This window comes from Mytilus californianus, unplaced genomic scaffold, assembly GCF_021869535.1.
Source record: "Mytilus californianus isolate M0D057914Y unplaced genomic scaffold, xbMytCali1.0.p SCAF_7, whole genome shotgun sequence".
NCBI classification, from domain to species: Eukaryota; Metazoa; Mollusca; class Bivalvia; order Mytilida; family Mytilidae; genus Mytilus; species Mytilus californianus.
This window is the reverse complement of record NW_026262723.1, coordinates 109,204,366-109,224,867: the sequence shown is the minus strand read 5'-3', so window position 1 is coordinate 109,224,867 and position 20,502 is coordinate 109,204,366. Positions and strand designations below refer to the sequence as shown.

At 30.6% G+C, this 20,502-nt stretch overlaps 1 protein-coding gene across 6 annotated transcripts in view; it reads left to right on the top strand.

The window, feature by feature from the left end:
• Positions 1 to 14,079, top strand: part of LOC127710305 (guanine nucleotide-binding protein G(o) subunit alpha-like) — a 31,760-nt gene extending 17,681 nt beyond the window's left edge. The window contains exons 4-11 of one of the 6 annotated variants that reach the window (XR_007986103.1): positions 2,392 to 2,552; positions 5,632 to 5,760; positions 9,009 to 9,138; positions 9,871 to 9,942; positions 11,316 to 11,403; positions 13,075 to 13,275; positions 13,383 to 13,500; positions 13,715 to 14,079. Coding sequence is in view for 3 of the 6 variants with exons in the window: in XM_052216105.1 (XP_052072065.1) it covers positions 2,392 to 2,552; positions 5,632 to 5,760; positions 9,009 to 9,138; positions 9,871 to 9,942; positions 11,316 to 11,403; positions 13,075 to 13,265 (771 nt within the window). In the remaining 3 variants the exon portion in view is untranslated. Of the gene's footprint in view, positions 1 to 2,391; positions 2,553 to 5,631; positions 5,761 to 9,008; positions 9,139 to 9,870; positions 9,943 to 11,315; positions 11,404 to 13,074 lie in introns of all 6 variants that reach the window. The other 5 variants (XR_007986101.1, XR_007986102.1, XM_052216105.1 and 2 more) reach the window with 5 other exon arrangements.
• Positions 14,080 to 20,502: the final 6,423 nt, after the last annotated feature.

Below are 20,502 nucleotides of genomic sequence, written 5' to 3'. Positions count from 1 at the left end.
ATATATACTGAATTTGGTTGTGTTATATTTATGGCCGAATTATGGTAATTGCAAAGTTTATGTAAAAAAGATGAATTTTAGGGACATTTGTCAATTTTTGAAGACTTTTTTGGTTGAGTTCATTTCTCCTTCAATTTAAATGACAATACCTCACATCAACAATCCTCTCAAACAACACCACTCAGTTTACAATTAACAATATATATTGTATTATGTGTGGAAAAGTCAAGATAAATGGATAACAATGTTTAACTTAAAGAAGAGTAGACCAAATTACAAATTAACCAGATTAAATTCACTGTTACGATGGATAAACCCACCAGGAACAATTTGAATGTAACAATTTTATCCAGTTAACATGTTTACAAGTCCTTTTGTTGATGTAACTTACACCACATACGAGGAACCTAATTCTATCTTTGTATACAACTTTGTGGACTCTAAATTGAAATTTAATAGGAAAATTAAGCCCCTATATATTTCTTAAGATATTACCAAAATTGTATAGATCTTTCAATTTTAGTAAAGTGACAATGAAGTTATTGTTGTGTATCCTACAAATCTTCTGCTGTAAAACAATTCTGTTTTTATTGTGTCAAGATTATCAGGATAAGATAGGTCTCAATGACTTTTTATTTTTGTTTGTTGGATTATAATGTCATGAAAATCTCTTTTGAGTACTTGAAAATTATGAAATTTAGTTTGTAATAAAACCATTAATAGGTTTAACAATGTTGTGTTAAAACCACATTAAAGAGTAGGGTTAATTAGACTATCTTTGATAGGATAAAGATATTTAGATTTTTTTTTACAAAAATGTACAGAATGTTAATCCTTAGTACTGTTGACTTTTGAATTTTTTGTATCTGAATGAGAAAGGAAACTCAATAAATTGTTATCTGTTACGTTTGTTAGGATAAGGTTCCTTTTATTTGTTTTAAAGTGTAGCGAAACCTTTTAATTTACTGTGTAATATTCATTGGACAATTGCTTGTCTTGGACAGTTCTTCTGACTTCTGATAACCTCCACAGTATCTCCAGTTTGTTCCCCATAAAACCAATGCTTCTGATTTAGAGAAAAAAAAGGTTAGGAAATTTAGTTTCGTGAAAATAAAATCATTATACACTTGAAACTGAATTCATATAGAACATGGTGAATTAATTATGATATTGTCATACAATATGGGCATTTGACCATCATAGCAGAAACTTCTAGATGATAAAGAAATAGAGAACTGGGGGATACCTCCATGAGATATTAACCCAAGGACAATTCATCTCCAAGATATATAGAAGCTAACAAATAGTCTTTAACAATAAACAGGTGTCAATACAATTTGTCAAGCTCAGAATTGCCCAGAGTCTAAATAAAGTTGTGAATAAATTAAATAGTTCAAATTTCTCCAATCATCACCAAATTCCCCAAATAGCAAAACATTAAGATATGACATAAAACAACTACATGCTATGTTGATACTGGTACTGTTTGATTGTTATCCTATTGAAATTTATATCATATTTACATATTTTCAGGAATTATACAGTAAATATGCACCCAACTTTCAAAAATAGAAAACTGAAAAACACAAAGAATTACATTATAATAACTGTTAGTGTTATTCAGCTGTAGTATCATCTCTTCAAACAGTTAATAGATATAGGAAGATGTGGTATGAGTGCCAATGAGACAACTCTTCATCCAAGTTACAATTTATAAAAGTAAACCATTATAGGTCAAGGTACGGCCTTCAACACATGGCATTGGCTCACACCTAACAGCAAGCTATAAAGGGCCCCAAAAAATTACTAGTGTAAAACCATTCAAACGGAAAAACCAACGGTCTAATCTATATAAAAACGAGAAACACGTATGAACTACACAAACAGACGACAACTACTGTAATCAGATTCCTGACTTAGGACAGGTGCAAACATTTGCAGCGGGATTAAACGTTTTAATGGTACCAAACCTTCTCCCTTTTCTGAAACAATAGTATAACATCACAACATAGAAAAACACACTATAAAATATCAATTGGAAGGCTTAACTGAATCAAAAAACGTATGAACTTTTAGGTTTGAAGGTAGGGACAATTTAGATTTTGACCAATTAATATCAATTAGATTCAAAATTAAGTTTTTACATTGTTTTTATTCAGAATTGTCCGGACAGCTCTAAAATTTCAGAAAATAAAAGAAAAAGTTTGGAGCATAGAATCAAATAGAGACTTAACAGAAGTCAAAAATAAGATTCCCAAATGTTTCAAAACTGACTGCATTTTTTATAAAGCTTAAACACTTTTACAATACTTGAATTATAGTTACTTCCATTTCTAACATTAACATTTCATGCCTTGAATTAAATTTTTGTTATTATATTAAACATTTCAGTCTCATGCAGAAAAAGTCCTCACCTGTATCTGTTGTTTTGATAAAAAACAGAACATGTATCAAGATGTATATGCGTCACTGAAATACCTGTGGCAGGACCGAGGGGTACGACTGGCTGTGTCTCGAGGTTATGAATATGAACTGAATGATTCGGCTATATAGTAAGTATTACAGCAAGGAATGATTACTATGTTCTATTACATGGTACAGACTTGCTGTTTGATGGTCCGGAAATATTAACATGTACCATTTGAACTTTCATTTGAGAATTGGAGTTTTATAAATGTTATTTTGATAAGATTGAGGATAACACTATCAGTATTTGTCCTCATACTGAAAAGATCTATTTTTCAAACAAGCAATATCTATTGTTAACATGTAAGGAGTTGGTATAGCTTACACATTAATTTTGTTAGGACGACAGTTTGCATAAGTGGCCTTTTTGGATTTACAATTGCCTGTCTTTTTAAAAATGTTGCATGTGAAATATGTTTCCTTAATTTGTTGGACATAATGTATCTCAGTTTCTTACACACATTTCAAAATCAATTGTCCAGGAAGTATATATTAATGTTTTAATATTTGTCTCATTGCTCATATTGCACATAATGATCCATCATGGCCTTCTTATTAGTAATTGAAACCTTGAAACCTCATAAATTCCTAAAATTTAATAGTTTATAATTTGATGATGAGGAAGAAAATCCTTCACAAATATAACCTTAATCTATTATCATATTTCCTTACTTCCATATAATTCTACACAGCACATTGGAAAATCCTGTGATGTTACCAATATCAAGATCTATTCAGGATAATCTGTGATGTCATAATGTTTTTACCAGATGATTTTATGTTGGACCCATCTTTATCATGGCAATTTTCTAAAATATTGAAATACCTGTGTTTTGGACCAAGAAAACACTGAAAACTGTAAAAGAAAGAGATGGACAGTTTTCTCTAATGCATGTACTGTGTTTGTGTTTCTGACATCAAATTTACATTGTGAATACAATGAAAGATGCACACATTTCATTGTAAAGTTGTGTAAATACATTTGATAAGCTTTTTTATAGACAACTATGCTAACTATTTAACTTGGTCCCTATAGATTTTTAATGTTGAGAATAAGGTAAATGAATCCATCACAAAACTTCATTAGACGATGCTTAAAGTAACCATAAAGCCATCAACTTTAAATATTAATTAATGATTCATTGTAAACACATCAAACCAAAACTAGAGAATCTTCTGATATATAGGATGTAACTCAGTGATTAAAGGTAATCAAATTCCAGGTAAAAACAATCAATAAAATGACATAAACAGGTAAAAAAAGAATTTTAATGATTCATCTTGAATAAAAGTTAGTAAAGACAATTTCTACCAGGTGTTTCCTTTGTTTTGATCACCTGTTAGACAAAAGATAGATACTTATATCTGTTAGGCAAAATTCTTTTGATCTTATCACCTGGTACAGGTGTGAAGTGTTTTATTTGTATATATTGAAATGTTACCTACAATTAAGTGGACCATTGAATGGTCATTCATGTTGAACTTGAGATAATCCTAACTATGAGGATCCGATGACCTCAGTTTTTAAGGATAAATATAGTAAGGTATATTGCTGATTTCATGTCTGAGTGTTCTGTCAAGTGATGTGAAATTTTGAAATATATCTTTTACTTCAAATTTAAATGTTCAACAGAATAAAATTTTTCTATAGGCTTGTTTACAGACTTTGGAATCAACGACAAAATCAAATATCCATGAAAAGTCCATTTTTCCTTAATCTACGAAAAAAATAAATGATCGATCAACAGTAGATAAGAGAATTAAAGGATATGGGAAAGTGAACCTCATTAAACAAGTCTAAAAAATATCATTACTAACAACTGATAAATGGGTAAAAAATGGTGCATTCATAACTATGTCATGTTTACCTTCCAAATTGTTGTGAGGTCATTAAATATCCCAAATAATGAATATATTAAGATAAAATTACAAGGTCAACATTTCTATATCACATTGACCTGAAAGTAGATATGTTCAGGTTGAGGGAACTTGTACATTACATTTAGGTCATAAAATATTAGGTGCATTGACTCTGGGGCCATTACAGACTTATTAATTTGAAGTGTAATTGGTAAATATATATATGAGATGGTCTTATTTTTGCAAGGTAAAATATTGAACTGTTTTGTGTCTTCTTGCACCAAATAGCAAGTTCAAGATAGTACCTTCTAGTCGGGGTTAAGTCTAATTTCACTGAGAATATACTATGGTGTGACCCATCATGGGTCTAAGAACATTAATAATGAAACAAACTCCCATTAGGCAACTAAAAAATATCTGGAGTTTAGCTTTGTGCAAACACAGATGTAGGAAAATTGGGCTGTGTGTCAATAAGTCATCATAACCCAACAACTACAAAAAACCCAAGAGATATGCATTTATAGTTTCTTTTGATGAGTATAAATATGACAAAGATTAAAGAAAAGTAATGGAAACATGAGTTTAAAGTTGATGAATATATAGCTGTTGGTGACATTTATATTTCATGTAATACATGTATACCACACATATTTACAGATAAATTTATATTACATCATACTATAACAATATATTATAATATGTATAATGCATAAAGATAGGTAGGAAAACATTTTAATTAATGACTTCAGATGCAGGATTTTATGATTGTACAAGCCTCGATGGTCTTGTGGTAACGTGTTCACCTCAAGTGCGGGAGGTCGTGAGTTTGAAATCCAGCTGGGTCAAGCCAAAGACTATAAATTGGTATTTGCTGCTTCTCCTCTAAACATGTGGCATTAAGAAGTAAGAGCAAAGACTGGGTCTAGTAAAAAGCTGGAACTATATTCATATTATATTAATATGTTCTCATCTAAATATGCATTTAATTTGCGACTGGACGTTAAGCAGCCATCCATCATCATCATCATCATATGTATTGGAATTATGTGATATATCTTAAGCATTTATAAAGGGTAATGAAACATATGTTTAAATTTGTGTTATCTCCAGTTTTCTAGGAAAAATCTGAACTAGAAAATGTAAAATATGTTCAATTTGCCATTACAAGTGCATCATACATATATGCGATAAATTCCAATAATACAGTTAAACTTATGTCACCTTCTGGAAACAGCTAGTATAGTATAGATATATATTGATGATGTAATATTATTATGTCTTAAACTTAACTATTATATTTTACAGTTACTTTGAAAATATGGACAGAATTTGTCATCATAACTTTGTACCTAATGCCAAGGATGTTCTGCGAGCCAGAGTACGCACAACTGGAATCTTAGAAACATGTTTTAAGATTAATAACTTTGTTATACGGTAGGTATAATGACATTAACTTTGAACATGTAATGAAGCAAAGTGAAAACATTTTATTTGGTTGGTTCCCTTAGCTCTTTATCTACCACTGACGGATATATACGCGGTTTTTATCATCGTTCTGTTCGCAGTGACTGATAAATCCGCTTGCATAATCAAGCGTGTATTCGCAGTGACTGATAGATCGGCTGTAAACATACACTTGCGCAGTCCCAGTGACGGATATTTCCGTAAAATATACCACAAAAACTCGTTAGATTGGACAAAACTGTTGGGGAATCCCGAAATGAACCAATGAAATTCGGTTTTACAAATGAACAATCTTTCTACTCGTACATTCCTTTTCTATAAAAAGTGTGTGTTTACATTTAATTATGATGAATTTTACACGTGTTCGGAATGCGATTAAAACAATGGCGGATGAATGGGCTCCTTTGTTCAAATCGTATAGCGAAAGTGAAGAATTTGAAGGATTTATGCAATTAGAAAGCAAAATTGGAAGTATAGGAAGGGATAATTTAGCTTGTCGGAACAAGATTACGAGTCTTCAGAGGATGAAGAAGCCAAACATGGACAAATAATTTGAAAACTTTTAATGTCCGTTTACGGCATCTTTCAAGCTTGATAATGAAAAGAAAGAAATTGATTTGATATTTGTTTCATTTTTCAATTAATATACAATAAATACTCATTAATTAAACATTTAATTAGAGTACTTATAACACAGCCTTAACACTTTGTGAAAAATTCTCTCACTGCAAATTATCTCTGGTAGTTAACCTACAATTCAGCTGCAGTAGCTAACTAATCAGCAGTGTGAAGTAGTGAACTGTAAAGGTACCTGTGGTAGATAAGAAGTTAGTGAACAAAAAGTAGAAAACAAAAAACCTGTTTGACTTTACAATATGTTTCAAATGACAGGTATAGCAGTGAACTTTTCTGAATACAGAACCTAATACTTTGTAAGTCTATAATTTCTGTAAAGATCAAGAATTGTTTCACATTTTTTCATGTCCTGACCTTTTATAGCTTACAATACAATATGAGTTTTGCTTATTGTTGAAGGCCGTACAGTGACCATCTGTGTCCTTTGGTCTCTAATTGATACTTGTCTCATTAGCAATCATACCACATCTCCATCCCTATTCTATATTGGACTATGCACTTTTAGCCCTTATGGTATTAAAGATACCTCATTAATGTTCTCTTTTGATATTCAATTATCCATCAACTTATGGTGTTAATTAACTGTTTTATTTTATATACTGTAAATTCAGAAATTATTGCGAGGTTTTTATTAATGCAAATAATGCGAATGGGTGTGTATCGCAATAATATCAACTCCCATTCTGAATTTGTTACAAATATCTGTATGCAGATTTTCCTGAAATCGCAATAATTTATCTCACATTTTTGTCTATTGTTAAAAAATCGCAAAATAAATGCACACAATAATTTCTAAATTTAAAGTATTCAATATTGGGCTTTTTTTATATAGATTAAACCGTTGGTTTTCCCGTTTGAATGGTTTTACACTAGTAATTTTTGGGGCCCTTTATAGCTTACTGTTCGGTGTGAGCCAAGGCTCCATGTTGAAGACCGTACTGTGACCTATAATGGTTTACTTTTATTACTTTTGACTTGGATGGAGAGTTGTCTCATTGGCACTCATACCACATCTTCTTATATCTACTTTCAATGTTTTGGGATGTGAACATTCCTAATGGAAAAAGTACTTTAAATGTTGCACATTCCCTTGGTGTGGTGAAGGACTATATGCCTTCATTCCAAGGCTAGACAGTGTGTCCTTTGAGTAGACCAAAGTATTTAATCATGTTAAAGCAAATCTTATTTATCTAATAAAACAAACATGTGACATTATTATGTGCAGATTTAAATGCCATGTAATTAAGATATGTCTGTCTGTTACAACCATGTGGTGACAACAATAAATTACGTAAACGAAACATTAGAAATTGTGTTTTGTAGTACAATATTTCCTGGTTAGATTGACTTTCTCACAGTGCACGTAATGTAAACATTTGTAAGTCTTGTTACGTCAGTGATGAAAGAGTTTAAGGATTGATAAAAAACTTCTTATTATGTAATATGTACTTATTGTTTAAAGTAGACATATATAGAGAATATACATAGAATACATGCTGTAATAGGTAGCAAGTTTTGTATGTATATGAAAACAATTGGGATACAACAACAAAACAAAACGAGATACTTTACCAATAGTTGACACAGCTTGGGCAAAATCTGTACAACATTATACAGGATGTAAATATAACAATAGACTAAGCAATAGTCAATATAATACACCACAGAGAAAAAAAAACGGGTAACAAAGAACAAATTAAAATGAAATTACGTAAATATGTAAATGTATATAACCGGAAATTCACTAGAATCCTCTTAATAATCACACATGGGAGTCACATCAGTCATTAATGTGAGAAGATTAATATGAAATATCATGTGTTTAATGAAGTGAGTAGGAATAACCTACCTGTGAGCATCGAGAAAGGGGAAATATTAAAGTTATAAAAAAATTGCATGCAAATATCTGTTCAAAACGATTTTTTAAATGAAAACAATTCCAACATACAACAACATGCCATTAATTACTGTTGGAAATATACACATCTGTCAATCTCCTTCCCCTTAGCTCAGAGTTGAACTGCTATGTCAAAAATCAGTCTGATGCTACTTTGCACTCTTACTTAGTACTCTTACTTGGTATGCTAACCTCACCTTCAGTGGCGGATCCAGAAATCTTCATAAGCCCACTGACTGCCCTAAGAGGGGGCCCGCTCCAGTCATGCTTTAGTGATTCCCTATATAATCAACCAAATTTTTCCTACAAAAAAGGGGGGGACCTGGATCCTCCTATGACCTTGATGGTTTAATGGACACTTTCATTCAATAGGGAAAAAATAAATACCTTAGAACAAATTATTTAGTTTTGGTTTTGAGCATTCCTCATGAAGATCAAGCTAGACAATTGCTGCAGACACACCAGATTTATATAGTATAAAAATAAGGAGATGTGGTGTGCTAGATAAAGAGACAACTATCCACCAGAGATCAAATGGTATAGATGTCAGCAACTATAGGGTAGGGTACAGCTTTTTAACAGTGAACAACTCTAATATCTTATAGTCAGTGCTAAGTTTATTATATACTGAATATTAAACTTTACAATGTATGTGTTGCTATAATGTTCTTATGATTTGTTTCAGCATGTTTGATGTAGGAGGTCAGAGGTCAGAGAGGAGGAAGTGGATCCATTGTTTTGGGGATGTAAAAGCTGTGTTATTTGTGGCAGCATTAAGTTGTTATGATATGTACTTGTTTGAAGATCCTGATGTGGTTAGTTTACTACTTGGTTTATTATTTAATGGGATTTTAGATTTATATGAAAACTGATGAGTAGAATTTTGGGTGCTAGACCTTAAAAAATGGCATCCAATATGATACTGTAAATTCAGTAATTATTGCGTGCATTTATTATTGCGATTTTTGAAGAATTAACAAAAATGCCAGTTTAATTATTGCGATTTTAGGAAAAGCTACTTACAGATATATGTAAGTAGCTTTTCCTAAAAATATATTTGATATCAGAGTTCTTATTATTGTGATACTCAAGTAGTCGCATTATTCGCATTAATAAAAACCTCGCAATGATTAATTTCTGAATTTACAGTAATCGGGAAAAAATAATTATGAATAAAGAAGACTGTACTTTCAAATCATTTAGTCAAGACAAACTTTAGATACAGGAAGTAGACGGAACATAGATTGATGTTAAAAATGTCTGAAAATTGGTTTTTATACTACAAAAATAATAAAACAGACAAAAATTACAAAAAGGACCATGCCATACTCTATACATTGAATGTAATTATATTATTTTTGTAAAAGATTCCTTAGAATAAGTACTTTTTATTAATAAGAAAATGCATAATTAGTTTAGAAATGGGTAAAAGAAGTGAGGCACATCAGCAGAATAACATATTGTTCTAAGGGAGATAATCCCAACTGACAAAAAGAAGAAAAAACACAATATTTCAAAAGGTTGCTATATAATTTATTATTTTTTAGAATCGACTTGAAGAAAGTTTGAATTTATTCAGAGGTATCTGTAACAATAGGTTCTTCAGGGAGACTTGTATGGTAAGTTTATAATATGTAGTTTAAGGTTAGATTTTAAAAATGATCTTTGGCTAAAATTTGTATCTAATATTGATACTATTTACATCACTGTTTTGTTGGTGTCAATACATCTATATAATCATATTTTCATGGCAACTACAAAGTTTTTTGAGAAGTTGCTGCAGTAGCTTAGATTGTGGTATCATTTCAAATCTGAAGTAGGGTTTGGTTTATTATGACTGAAGAAGATTTTGATTTCTAACAATTTTCTATAAATTTAAGTGCCATTAAACTCATGTTTGATGATTACATGTCCTGATTAAAAATAGCTACCTTAAAACTAAATTCTATAAAATTTCAATACAAAATTGGTAAGGGTAAGCAGAGATCATTGATTTTAGGATACTATATTTAAAATGAAATAGAAAATGTCAGACTTTGAAATAAATGATAGCTGAAAATTCTTTTAAACTTTCAAGAAATTTGGGAATAAGTTTTGGTCTGGTTTATTTTGTGTATGACAAATTCTTCCTTTTTATCCTTGAATGAAATAAGCTATATTATTGTGTACCATTTATGTGGAAAAAAACTGTGACTCTCAAAGTACCCAGAAAAGTGGATATTGAAAACAGATATTCATAGTTGTTGATTTGAAAGTCTTGAAAAAAATTACAGGTTACAAAAGCACAATTATTTGCAATGAATTTTCTATAGGATGTTTTATTTCTTGAAGACAACACAAACTAGAAAAAAATTAGCAACAGTTCCTGTTACTAGAAATATCAGCGTTGTATAACCGTCAAAAAAATATTTATGGTCATGCGGCAAAAGTTTACTTAAAATGCAGTTGAAAAAAAATGTATATATTTCGCTGTAAGGGAAAGGCAATATTTTAATGGCTCTTTTGTATATATATTCAATATTACATTTTCTACCCTTTGTAAATTAAAAAAATATATATTTTTTATTTTTAAATCTAAATGGATAAGCTTTTGATGAGAAATACTTCCAACCCTGTATCATCCAATCATAAGCTGCACAAGATTTTATTCTGAGTACCACCTTGGAGTAAAAAACTTGCTGGTAAAATGTAAAACAAATAATTGCTCTCTTGTAACCTACAAACATCATCATTAATTTCATGTAGTATTGCAATGAAGTTATTTCTTTATATAAGTGAAATAAGCACATTTAAAACATTTGTCAGGGGAAATAAGCACATTCATTTCAGCTGTCAGGGAGCAAAATAAGTTTCTTGGAGAGACTTTACTTTTGCATTGTCTTTAGTTCATACAAACTTATAGACCATACCTTTGGAACATTTATGGTCAAGGTAAATGGTCTTTCTTTTGTTTATTGATTTGTTTGAAAAATATTTTATCTGTTTATTTCAGATTTTATTTTTGAACAAAGTGGATCTTTTTAAAGATAAAATACGCCATTCTGAGAGACATCTGAGGAACTTCTTTCCTGATTATCGAGGTTGGTATATACATTTTGTTTAGCTTACCTGTCCAAAGGGTCAGTTTTCAGCTATTGCCATCACATGACATCATTGTTTTCAATATGTAATCTTTATTTAAAATCTTCTTCAAAACCACTTTTCTTCTGGAAATTAAACTAAATCACAAATAACTTAAGTTTTTTCTGGACTGTTTTTAACGAAAGTATGTCTGCTGTTACTAAACAAAGGAATGCATTGAATTATTGCCTCTCCAAAGACCATCTGCTGATGGGGACCCCCAATTTTTTTTTTTTCTGCATTGCGTTCCAAAAAGATTTCATTTCAATTAGGGACTGGAATGGCTGTAAATGACATATGATGTTATACACATTGTTTTTATTTGGTGAAAACAATCAGATGAAGTAGGTTAGGTTATGTATGGGAAATTAGGGTTGCATAAAATAATTGATGATTGGTGATTGCTGTAGGTCACAGCAGCTCAAAAAAGGCCATATTGTGGGAAAATGAGAATTTGTTTGGAATGCTTGTAGATATTTTTACATGAAAGTCACATGGAATTCCTTATTGCCTAATTTGTAGAAATTATAAATAAAGAATATTTGTACAAAATTACCAACATGAGAGGAATAAAAAACACATAACACACCTGTAGAAAAATTGAATATATCAGACGATAAATTATTTAGCAAGGCAAATAAACAAACACTTAAAAAACATTTGGACCATTGACAATAAATATTTAAGAACCAGATGGTACACATTTTAGTTCCCCAGAAATCTTAAATATGTACACAGAAAAGGGATATTTAAATGTGTCCAATGCTGTGAAAAAGTGTCCATTCAATTGGACATAATTTCATGATAAAATACTATGAAATTATGTCCTTTAAAGATTGATTTCAATAAGAGGACACTTTTTCACAGTAAAAATTATCCAAAGGGAGATAATAAAAAAGTCACTGAAATGTTTTAGCAATATTTAATTTTCTATTACTCAAACATACCAATTAAGAACCAATTATAATTTGATATAAACAAAAATGTAAGGTGTTGAATTTCAAAGCATTTTTAATTATTTTAGCTATAAAGAAGTATCCACCAGCCTCAACTGACAATGAGAAAAGAACTATCAGGAGAAAAGCATCCAAACTATAGAACAAAAAAATGATGAACTGTACTTTACAACTATTGATAAAAAAAAACAAAAGAGAGAGTAGAACAACTCGTAGTTCATATTGATAAGCTAGAAAGAGTTATGTATCTCTGTTATATGATGAAAGTGGCTGTCATTTGGGCATATATAAGTCCGTAAATAAAATCTCTGCCAGGCATAACTTCCCAATGATGATTGATGCTATTAGAAAATATATGAATATAAAACTTCAATTTAGATAATGAATTGAACCTATGTTTACATTTTGTAGGTATTGAAAGTGGACACTTTTTCAAGTGAAATACTGTCCTTTCTATGAAGGACACTTTTTCATATAAAACATTGTCCTTTCCTTGAAGGGCACTTTTTCACATCTGTGGACACGATTTCATAGGTAAATATCGTCAGGACGATATTTCATAATAACATTATGTCCGTGGACACAATTTACTGTGAAAAAGTGTCCGGTGGATGTAATTTCATGTGGACGATATTGAATCCTACATGCTGACCTCTTTCTTTTTCTTTATTTCAGGTAAAGACCGTGATTTTGATAGTGCAGCTCATTTTATACGAATAGAATTCCAGCGTCAGAATCATGTGCCATCAAAAGTCATCTATCCACATTTTACCACTGCAACAGACACTAGCAATATTCAGGTTGTGTTTCAAGTTGTCATGGACTCCATACTTAAGGATAATCTCAGAAGTAGTACATTGTTGTGATCTTTACAAGGTCATGTCGAGGTTACATCAATGTGGTTAAGGAACATTCCAGTGTTGTCATGGACACTATAGTTAAGGATAATCTCAGAAGTAATACATTGTTGTGATCCTTACAAGGTCATGTCAAGGTCACATCAATGTGGTTTAGGAACATTCCAGTGTTGTAATGGACTCCATACTTAAGGATAATCTCAGAAGTAGTACACTGCTGTGATCCTTACAAGGTCATGTCAAGGTCACATCAATGTGGTTTAGGAACATTCCAGTGTTATCATGGACTCCATACTTAAGAATAATCTCAGAAGTAGTACACTGCTGTGATCCTTACAAGGTCATGTCAAGGTTACATCAACGTGGTTAAGGAACATTCCAGTTTTGTAATGGACTCCATACATAAGAATAATCTCAGAAGTAGTACATTGTTGTGATCTATACAAGCTCATGTCAAGGTTACATCAATGTGGTTAAGTAACATTTTAGTTTGTAATATAATATTTAAATTAATAATTATTACTTAATTTTCTTTTTTTTTTCTTTTGATAGATTATCAAAAAGGTATCTAATTGAAAAAGTAATTAAGAAGAAGTAAGTTAAGATCCTCAATCAGGTTTTTTGCCCGCAATTTTATTGTGTTTACTGCAAAAATGTAGTTTTGAATTAATTTTTTTAATTTTGATTTTGATGGGTTATTCTTTATGATTATAATGGAATTCTTTGCTTGTGAATTTATATATGATTTGATAAAGACTTTATGGTTTCAATGGTGAAAGGGATTAAATAGTCTAATAGGAAATATCTTCCACATATACAGTGTAGTAAGTTATTGAGTCAAATGGGATGTATATTTGGGTTTTTGTTTTCATTGTAATCTTTTTTGGCTACATTTTGGTTCTTATATCATTAGTTTTATATTTGTATGAATATAATTTGATAAAGAGGAAATTTTTAATTAGAGAAAATTCATATTTGATATTTGTTGCTACTGGAATGTTCCTTTGTTAACAGTACAAGCCAAATATAGTTTCTGTGATATGTACATAAAACAGACAGATTATTTTATGTATACAGAAGGTTATTCATGGTGTTAAATGATCTCAAATCATTTGTTTTACCATTTATTTTTAACATCCTTCATTTTAAGTCATTGTTATATCTTTTTCTTTTATTAAGATTTTATAAACATTACAAGACATTGATGAATTCAAGCACAAGTAGAGTTGTTTTACTTATTGTTTTATAGAATGTGTGCCAGCTAGTCTTATATCATCTTCATATTGTACATTTATTAAGGATTTTTGAATTATTGAAGTGAATATGTATAAGACAAATGATTTTAGTGTCTTTAATTTTAAAGTCATTCATAGCAGCTGACTGAGTTCCATTTAGGAACATAAGATTTTATTTTTAAATAAGTCAGATGCACTTATCTAAAGTAAATATATGCTTAGAAGGCCTTTTTATATAATATGTTGTAGAATTATCATATATAATTTTGAAAAGATAGGTTGTGGAATTTTTTCTGTCATGCTAATTTTATTTTTCTTAATTTTATATGCTTTAAAACAGACTCAGATCAGTTTGATGTATTTTGATAAACCATAAATTGATTAAATTTGTCTTGTGCAATTTCTCACCATATCCAATCAGTACATTGCACTCAGCATTTTTCATAAAATCATTTAAAAAACTGATTTTACCACTTTACCCTGTTGATATTTATTCACTTTCGATAATTATATTTGAAAATTTTAAAATGCTCAGTAAATTTGGCCTTATAAAGTTTTAAAATTAAGAGTGATGAAATATCTTAATCAATGGCATGGGGTGGTAGGGTCTATATGTAAACAACTAAGATTTGCTAATTTTGAATCAGATTTTCTTTTTTCTTCATAAAGAATTCATTCATATTGTAAAGTACAGCATATTGATAGGTTGGATATATTAAATTGAAAATACTCAGTCTTCAATTCCTAAACAAAAATAAATGCAATTGTCAGTTTTAATTTTCATAAATTATGATAAATATTCCATAAGTTAAAGTCTGTTTGTTGATATTCTGACATTATTTACACTTGTATACAGGTTCCAACAAAAGTAAAAATATTGCCTAGCAGCTAGTAGAAATGAACAAAGGTCACATATTGGGCCATTTACATGAAAATCAAAAACTATCATCATCTATCAAGTAATTTCCTTCACACTTTAACAAAACGGTTGTATGTCTTATTGTAAGCAATATTATATTTGATAAATTTCTTGCATATTTGCTTTGGGCCTTTTAATAATTTGCATGTAAGAAACACTGTTAAATTGGCAAAATTGCCTCATATTGAGGTTTTTCTTTAATATTGAAGTGTGAGCAAACCTTTTTATAGAGGACATAAATATTGCCAAAACTACAACAACTTCTCTTATAGTAATGACAAATATTAGCATCATTAAAGTTATGGTGGATTAATGTTTTTAATCAAAAAAGTAATTGGAGTTTCCTCAATTATCACAGTCCAATATGTCTTAGAACATTGCACCAGAATTAGAACAAAAAGTATATGTATTAAATACATTTAATAACTTGCTATTAGTGAATTTTGTAGTATTCTTTTTTAAAAGCTTGAGATTAAAACCATTCACTGTTCCACATTTTTCTAATCAGTGTGATAATATAAATTAATAATCATTAAAAATTGTAAATAACATTAAATAATTTATTACTTTCCATTTTACATATTACATCATGACTTATTTATTGTGACACTGCCAAATCACAACAGTTCATCAGAATTATCTCCCTTTGATATGTAACACACTATGATCTCTAATAGAAAAATATCATTTGTACAAAGTATTCAACACCTATATCATGTCATCACCTGTCATTTTATCAGTTTAGCTGACATTAAAGGAGTACCAGTTTTTTTACAACACAAAGCTTTTTGGCATGGTTCACAAGCTAAAGGCACACATATTGGTTATTTTAGGAAAAACTTAATTTTTCGTATGAATAAAGAAAGTAATTCATGTGACAGATTGAGGGTTATTGAAAGTATATTGTCATCAGGTCATTGATAGGAAGATATGAAGTTAATTACATCTTTTTGTATTAATATTACTATTAAAATGATGCAAAATAATTATAAAGTTAAAGAATTACAACCATAACATGTAGACTTATTTAGTATCAGAATTGAAATCAATTTTATTAAAAAAAAGTATTAAACAAAAATGATTATATTTAACTATTTTGTATTGTTAACATAATAATAAGCTGTCTTAATAACTTTCATGTATTTATTGAGATATGTTGGTGTTTAAAATCAGACACAGCAATTTTTGACTGATTGTCTAATCAAAAGCAAGCATTTTTGTTTAAACGGGATTATGACATTTTATTAGAGTCCTTTCCAAAATATGTCAACAATTGTATATTGACATTTTTATGAACAGCTCTTTTGGACTCTGGAAATAATTTTAATTTTTTATATTAACCAGTGTTAACCTTATCAGTGCTGTAATTGTTTTTGTTAATGTTACGTTACTTATTGTTATTTGTATATATCTTTCTGTTTTAGCAAAATTACTTTCTGTTTTAGCAAAAGTAAAAGTTTTACTGTTTTGTTAAATAAATATACATAAAGTTTAGTGATTTACATCTAAACATGAGCAAATTAAGTTTCAATAATTTTGCCATAAGATTTTGTGTCTTTATGAAATGTGGAAACACATAATTTTGGCATTTATATGTTAAGGTAGACCAAATAACACATCCTCAGTTGCTTTATACAGAATATTTCTGTGGTTCAGCTGACTTTATAATTAGTGTTATACAATAATTTTATATTTTCGGACTATGTTTAATATAAAGATTTGTTAAGTTATTTTATTAAGTTTTTTACACCTAACCAATTTTAACTATCATTTTTACATGTGCTTAAATTTGTCGAAAGCAAATTATTTTCTGGCAAGGATAACATTGTTATTTTTATTGTAAAAGTGTTATTCTTTGTGTATCGAGACACACAACATGCTCTCTGTGTATCCACACTACCCAGAAACACAAAATGAGCTCTGTGTCTTCAGACACACAAAATGCTCTCTGTGCACATTTTTGATAACAATTCCAACTAATTTTAGGGAACAGAAATTTGAAAATATGTTTAAGAATGAATCTTGTAAGCTATGTAACATGAACATATTTTAGAGTCAACTTGGGTTTTTATAGCTGTACTCCATTTAGCTCTAAAACTGACATTAGCAAAGGCTTGTGTGTGTATTAGACAGTGTATGGTCTCCATTAAGTTTAGTAATCATTAGGAGGGTTGTAAAGGATAACTTGTTCATCATATCAATTCATAAAATCAAAACCATTTTATTTTAAGATAATAATTGTATCAATTTGACCTGACGGAATGGGTTTTAAATACTTCGTAGATGAAGGACATTCTTTTCAAGACCATGTAAATTATGGTACTAATTTCTTTTTTCTCAATTTTTAAAATAAAAATAATAATTACCACCAGATAGATGATAAAAATTGTCTGACCAATACTTACACATTTCCATACTTCTTTATTCTATGTTGGTGCTTTATTGTTATGAAATGTACATTATAAATGATATATTAACTGCTATGCAATAGCATGTGTAAATAAAAAATTAAAGTAATACGGTGTTCATTTATTTACCCTGAATTATATGTTATTTATGAATTCTTTTTATGACTTCTCACTGTCATCCAATCTTCCCAAATATAGGACTAAGTTAGATCATGATTGTTTCTGAATTGTATATAATTATAACCTAATTTCTATGACCCATCTTTACAATTATTACTTAGTAATGAAATAAAGGTGAAAAATAAAGTTTTGTTTACAGAATTTGGTAAGCTTATTTGAGCAGAAGGTTGGACCATGTCATATAATGATTCAGCTTCTGGATATTTTTATCAGTTAACAAACTCACATACATGTAAGAGTATGATTGCAAGAACTGTTATATTATTTTATTATTATAAGATGAGAATATCAAAGGCTCACAAATAGTCGAGGATATCACTGTCATACCAAAGCCCTATATTAAATAGAATAGATGTAGAAAAATGAATAATTGCTAGAACAATATCTAACTACTGTAATCACCTACTAATCAGTAATCTAAAAAATCCAAAGATCTATTGAATACATACGACCTTAGTCCTCTCTTCGTTCAATAGTATACACATTGATATGTTCTCCACCCTATACTCCAGTATCCTTCACTTATAACTTAAAGACAATTTATTATTATTCCGTTATATTTGGATTTTCCCTTTTCTATTTCTATCTTTAGAAACTAGAACTAGTTTGATTAGTATTTAATTATAAGTCTTTGTGTTAGTGTTGCACGGATATTTCTTTGGTGCTATTACGGGCTGGGTTCTATAGTCAGAAGTTACTGCGAGCAAACCAAGCCTACTTTTTGACTTGGCTCTTATTTAGCTTTGTTCATAGATTAGAAATGTTTTAGATTCGGACGAATTTATGATGGAGAATTTAAGATTCAAAGAATTAGTCCAACTTTGTTTCATTCAAAAGAAAGACCCACGTAGACACAAATATCTTGTTTAAGGAAGAGGCAAATCATACTTAGTATAGAAACCATTCTGATTCAAACCATAAATTGTTGATAATGCAATATCTTCGACAAAATTGTTTCGTTTGGAGGACGTGTATTCCAACAAACAATTGGAATTCCTTTGGGAACCATCTGAACTTTCTTGCTGACTCGTCCCTTCATTGGAAGAAGACAAACCACTCACGGGAGCTTCTCAAGAGTGTATACGGGAGATACAGTTAAGTCTGCTGCATATTGTGACTTACATTTAGAAATTAATGATGAGGGTCTTAACTTAGTTACAAAATAAATTTCATTTCTTACTCACAATGACAATGGCACCTTTCATTTCCGTGTAGTAACATCCCTGCAGCGCCTTCATATAGGATACAAATAGCCAAGGTGAAACGATATATCGTGGTATGGCTTACGTTGTCTAGTATGATTAGCCAAGAGTTCCTACGGTAAAGTTGAAGTCATTCCTTGAAAGTTTTGTGGGTGCCAACATGATTTTACTGGAAATTATGGAATACCTGTCAGATGACCATTGATATGTTTCACTTGTAGCCACAATCTTGTTCTCACTCTTACTTGAAATCACCGAAACGCGACTTGTTACCGAAAATTGACTTGCCGGGAGCTATTCGACGGGAGCCACTTCTAGAGCAGTAGCCTAAGCCCCTCCCACAGGTGTTTGGTCTGGTTCGTGTTGATCAGTGTTTAGTTTGGGAAGTGTCTTGTAGACTGCTTTTTGTTCACCTTTATTTATTTCATTGGCCATGGAGTTGTCCTTTTTTCGATCGATGAAAATTGCACCCTTCGGTAACATTCCCTCTCTTAAATTGTAATTGTTTTCTCCTACTTGCAGACCCCAAAAAATACAATTTTTACCTAGTCACGCACAAAGTCTGTTGAACTAGTGCAGCAACAAGCTGGCAGAATTGAAATAAAAGAATTCTAGGACGTGGTGTTCGTTGTCCAAACTACATTTAGCCGATACATTAAATGAGGCAAAAGAGAAGCGAAAGATACCAAAGTGACATTTAAACTCATAAAACGAAAATAAACTGACAACGCAATGGCTATAAAAGAAAAAGACAAACAGGCAGACAACAGTACACAATACACAACATAGAAAAATAAAGACTGAGCAACACGAACCCTTAAAACAACCGGGGTGATCTCAGGTGCTCCGGAAGGGTAAGCAGATCCTGCTCTACATGTGGCACCCGTCGTGATGCTCGTGTAAGTACAAACCCAGTGATAACTCTAATTCGGTAGGTCCCATTCGGGGAAAAGACGGGATTGTAGTTACTACAATTGGAACATATCCGTCGTCATATGTGAAACAGATATTCCATAACGACCAACCAACTCGTGAGGGCGTCCGTAAAATTTACGACGGGATGATTTCAACTTCAACACTTGGAAGTCTTGGTTTAATAGCCTCCTTGTGAGCAGCAACCCTCTATCAAGGAAATTATGATAGGAAATACAAGCCCTGGAATATCGTATCAACTGGGAGATATATACTCCTGTTTGCAGGCGCTGCTGGAATGTTGCTACATAGAAATTGTAAATGTTCACGTCTTTGTCCTTTTGGTCAATGGTCAATTGTAATTTGAAGGGAAATGCACCACTATAAAAA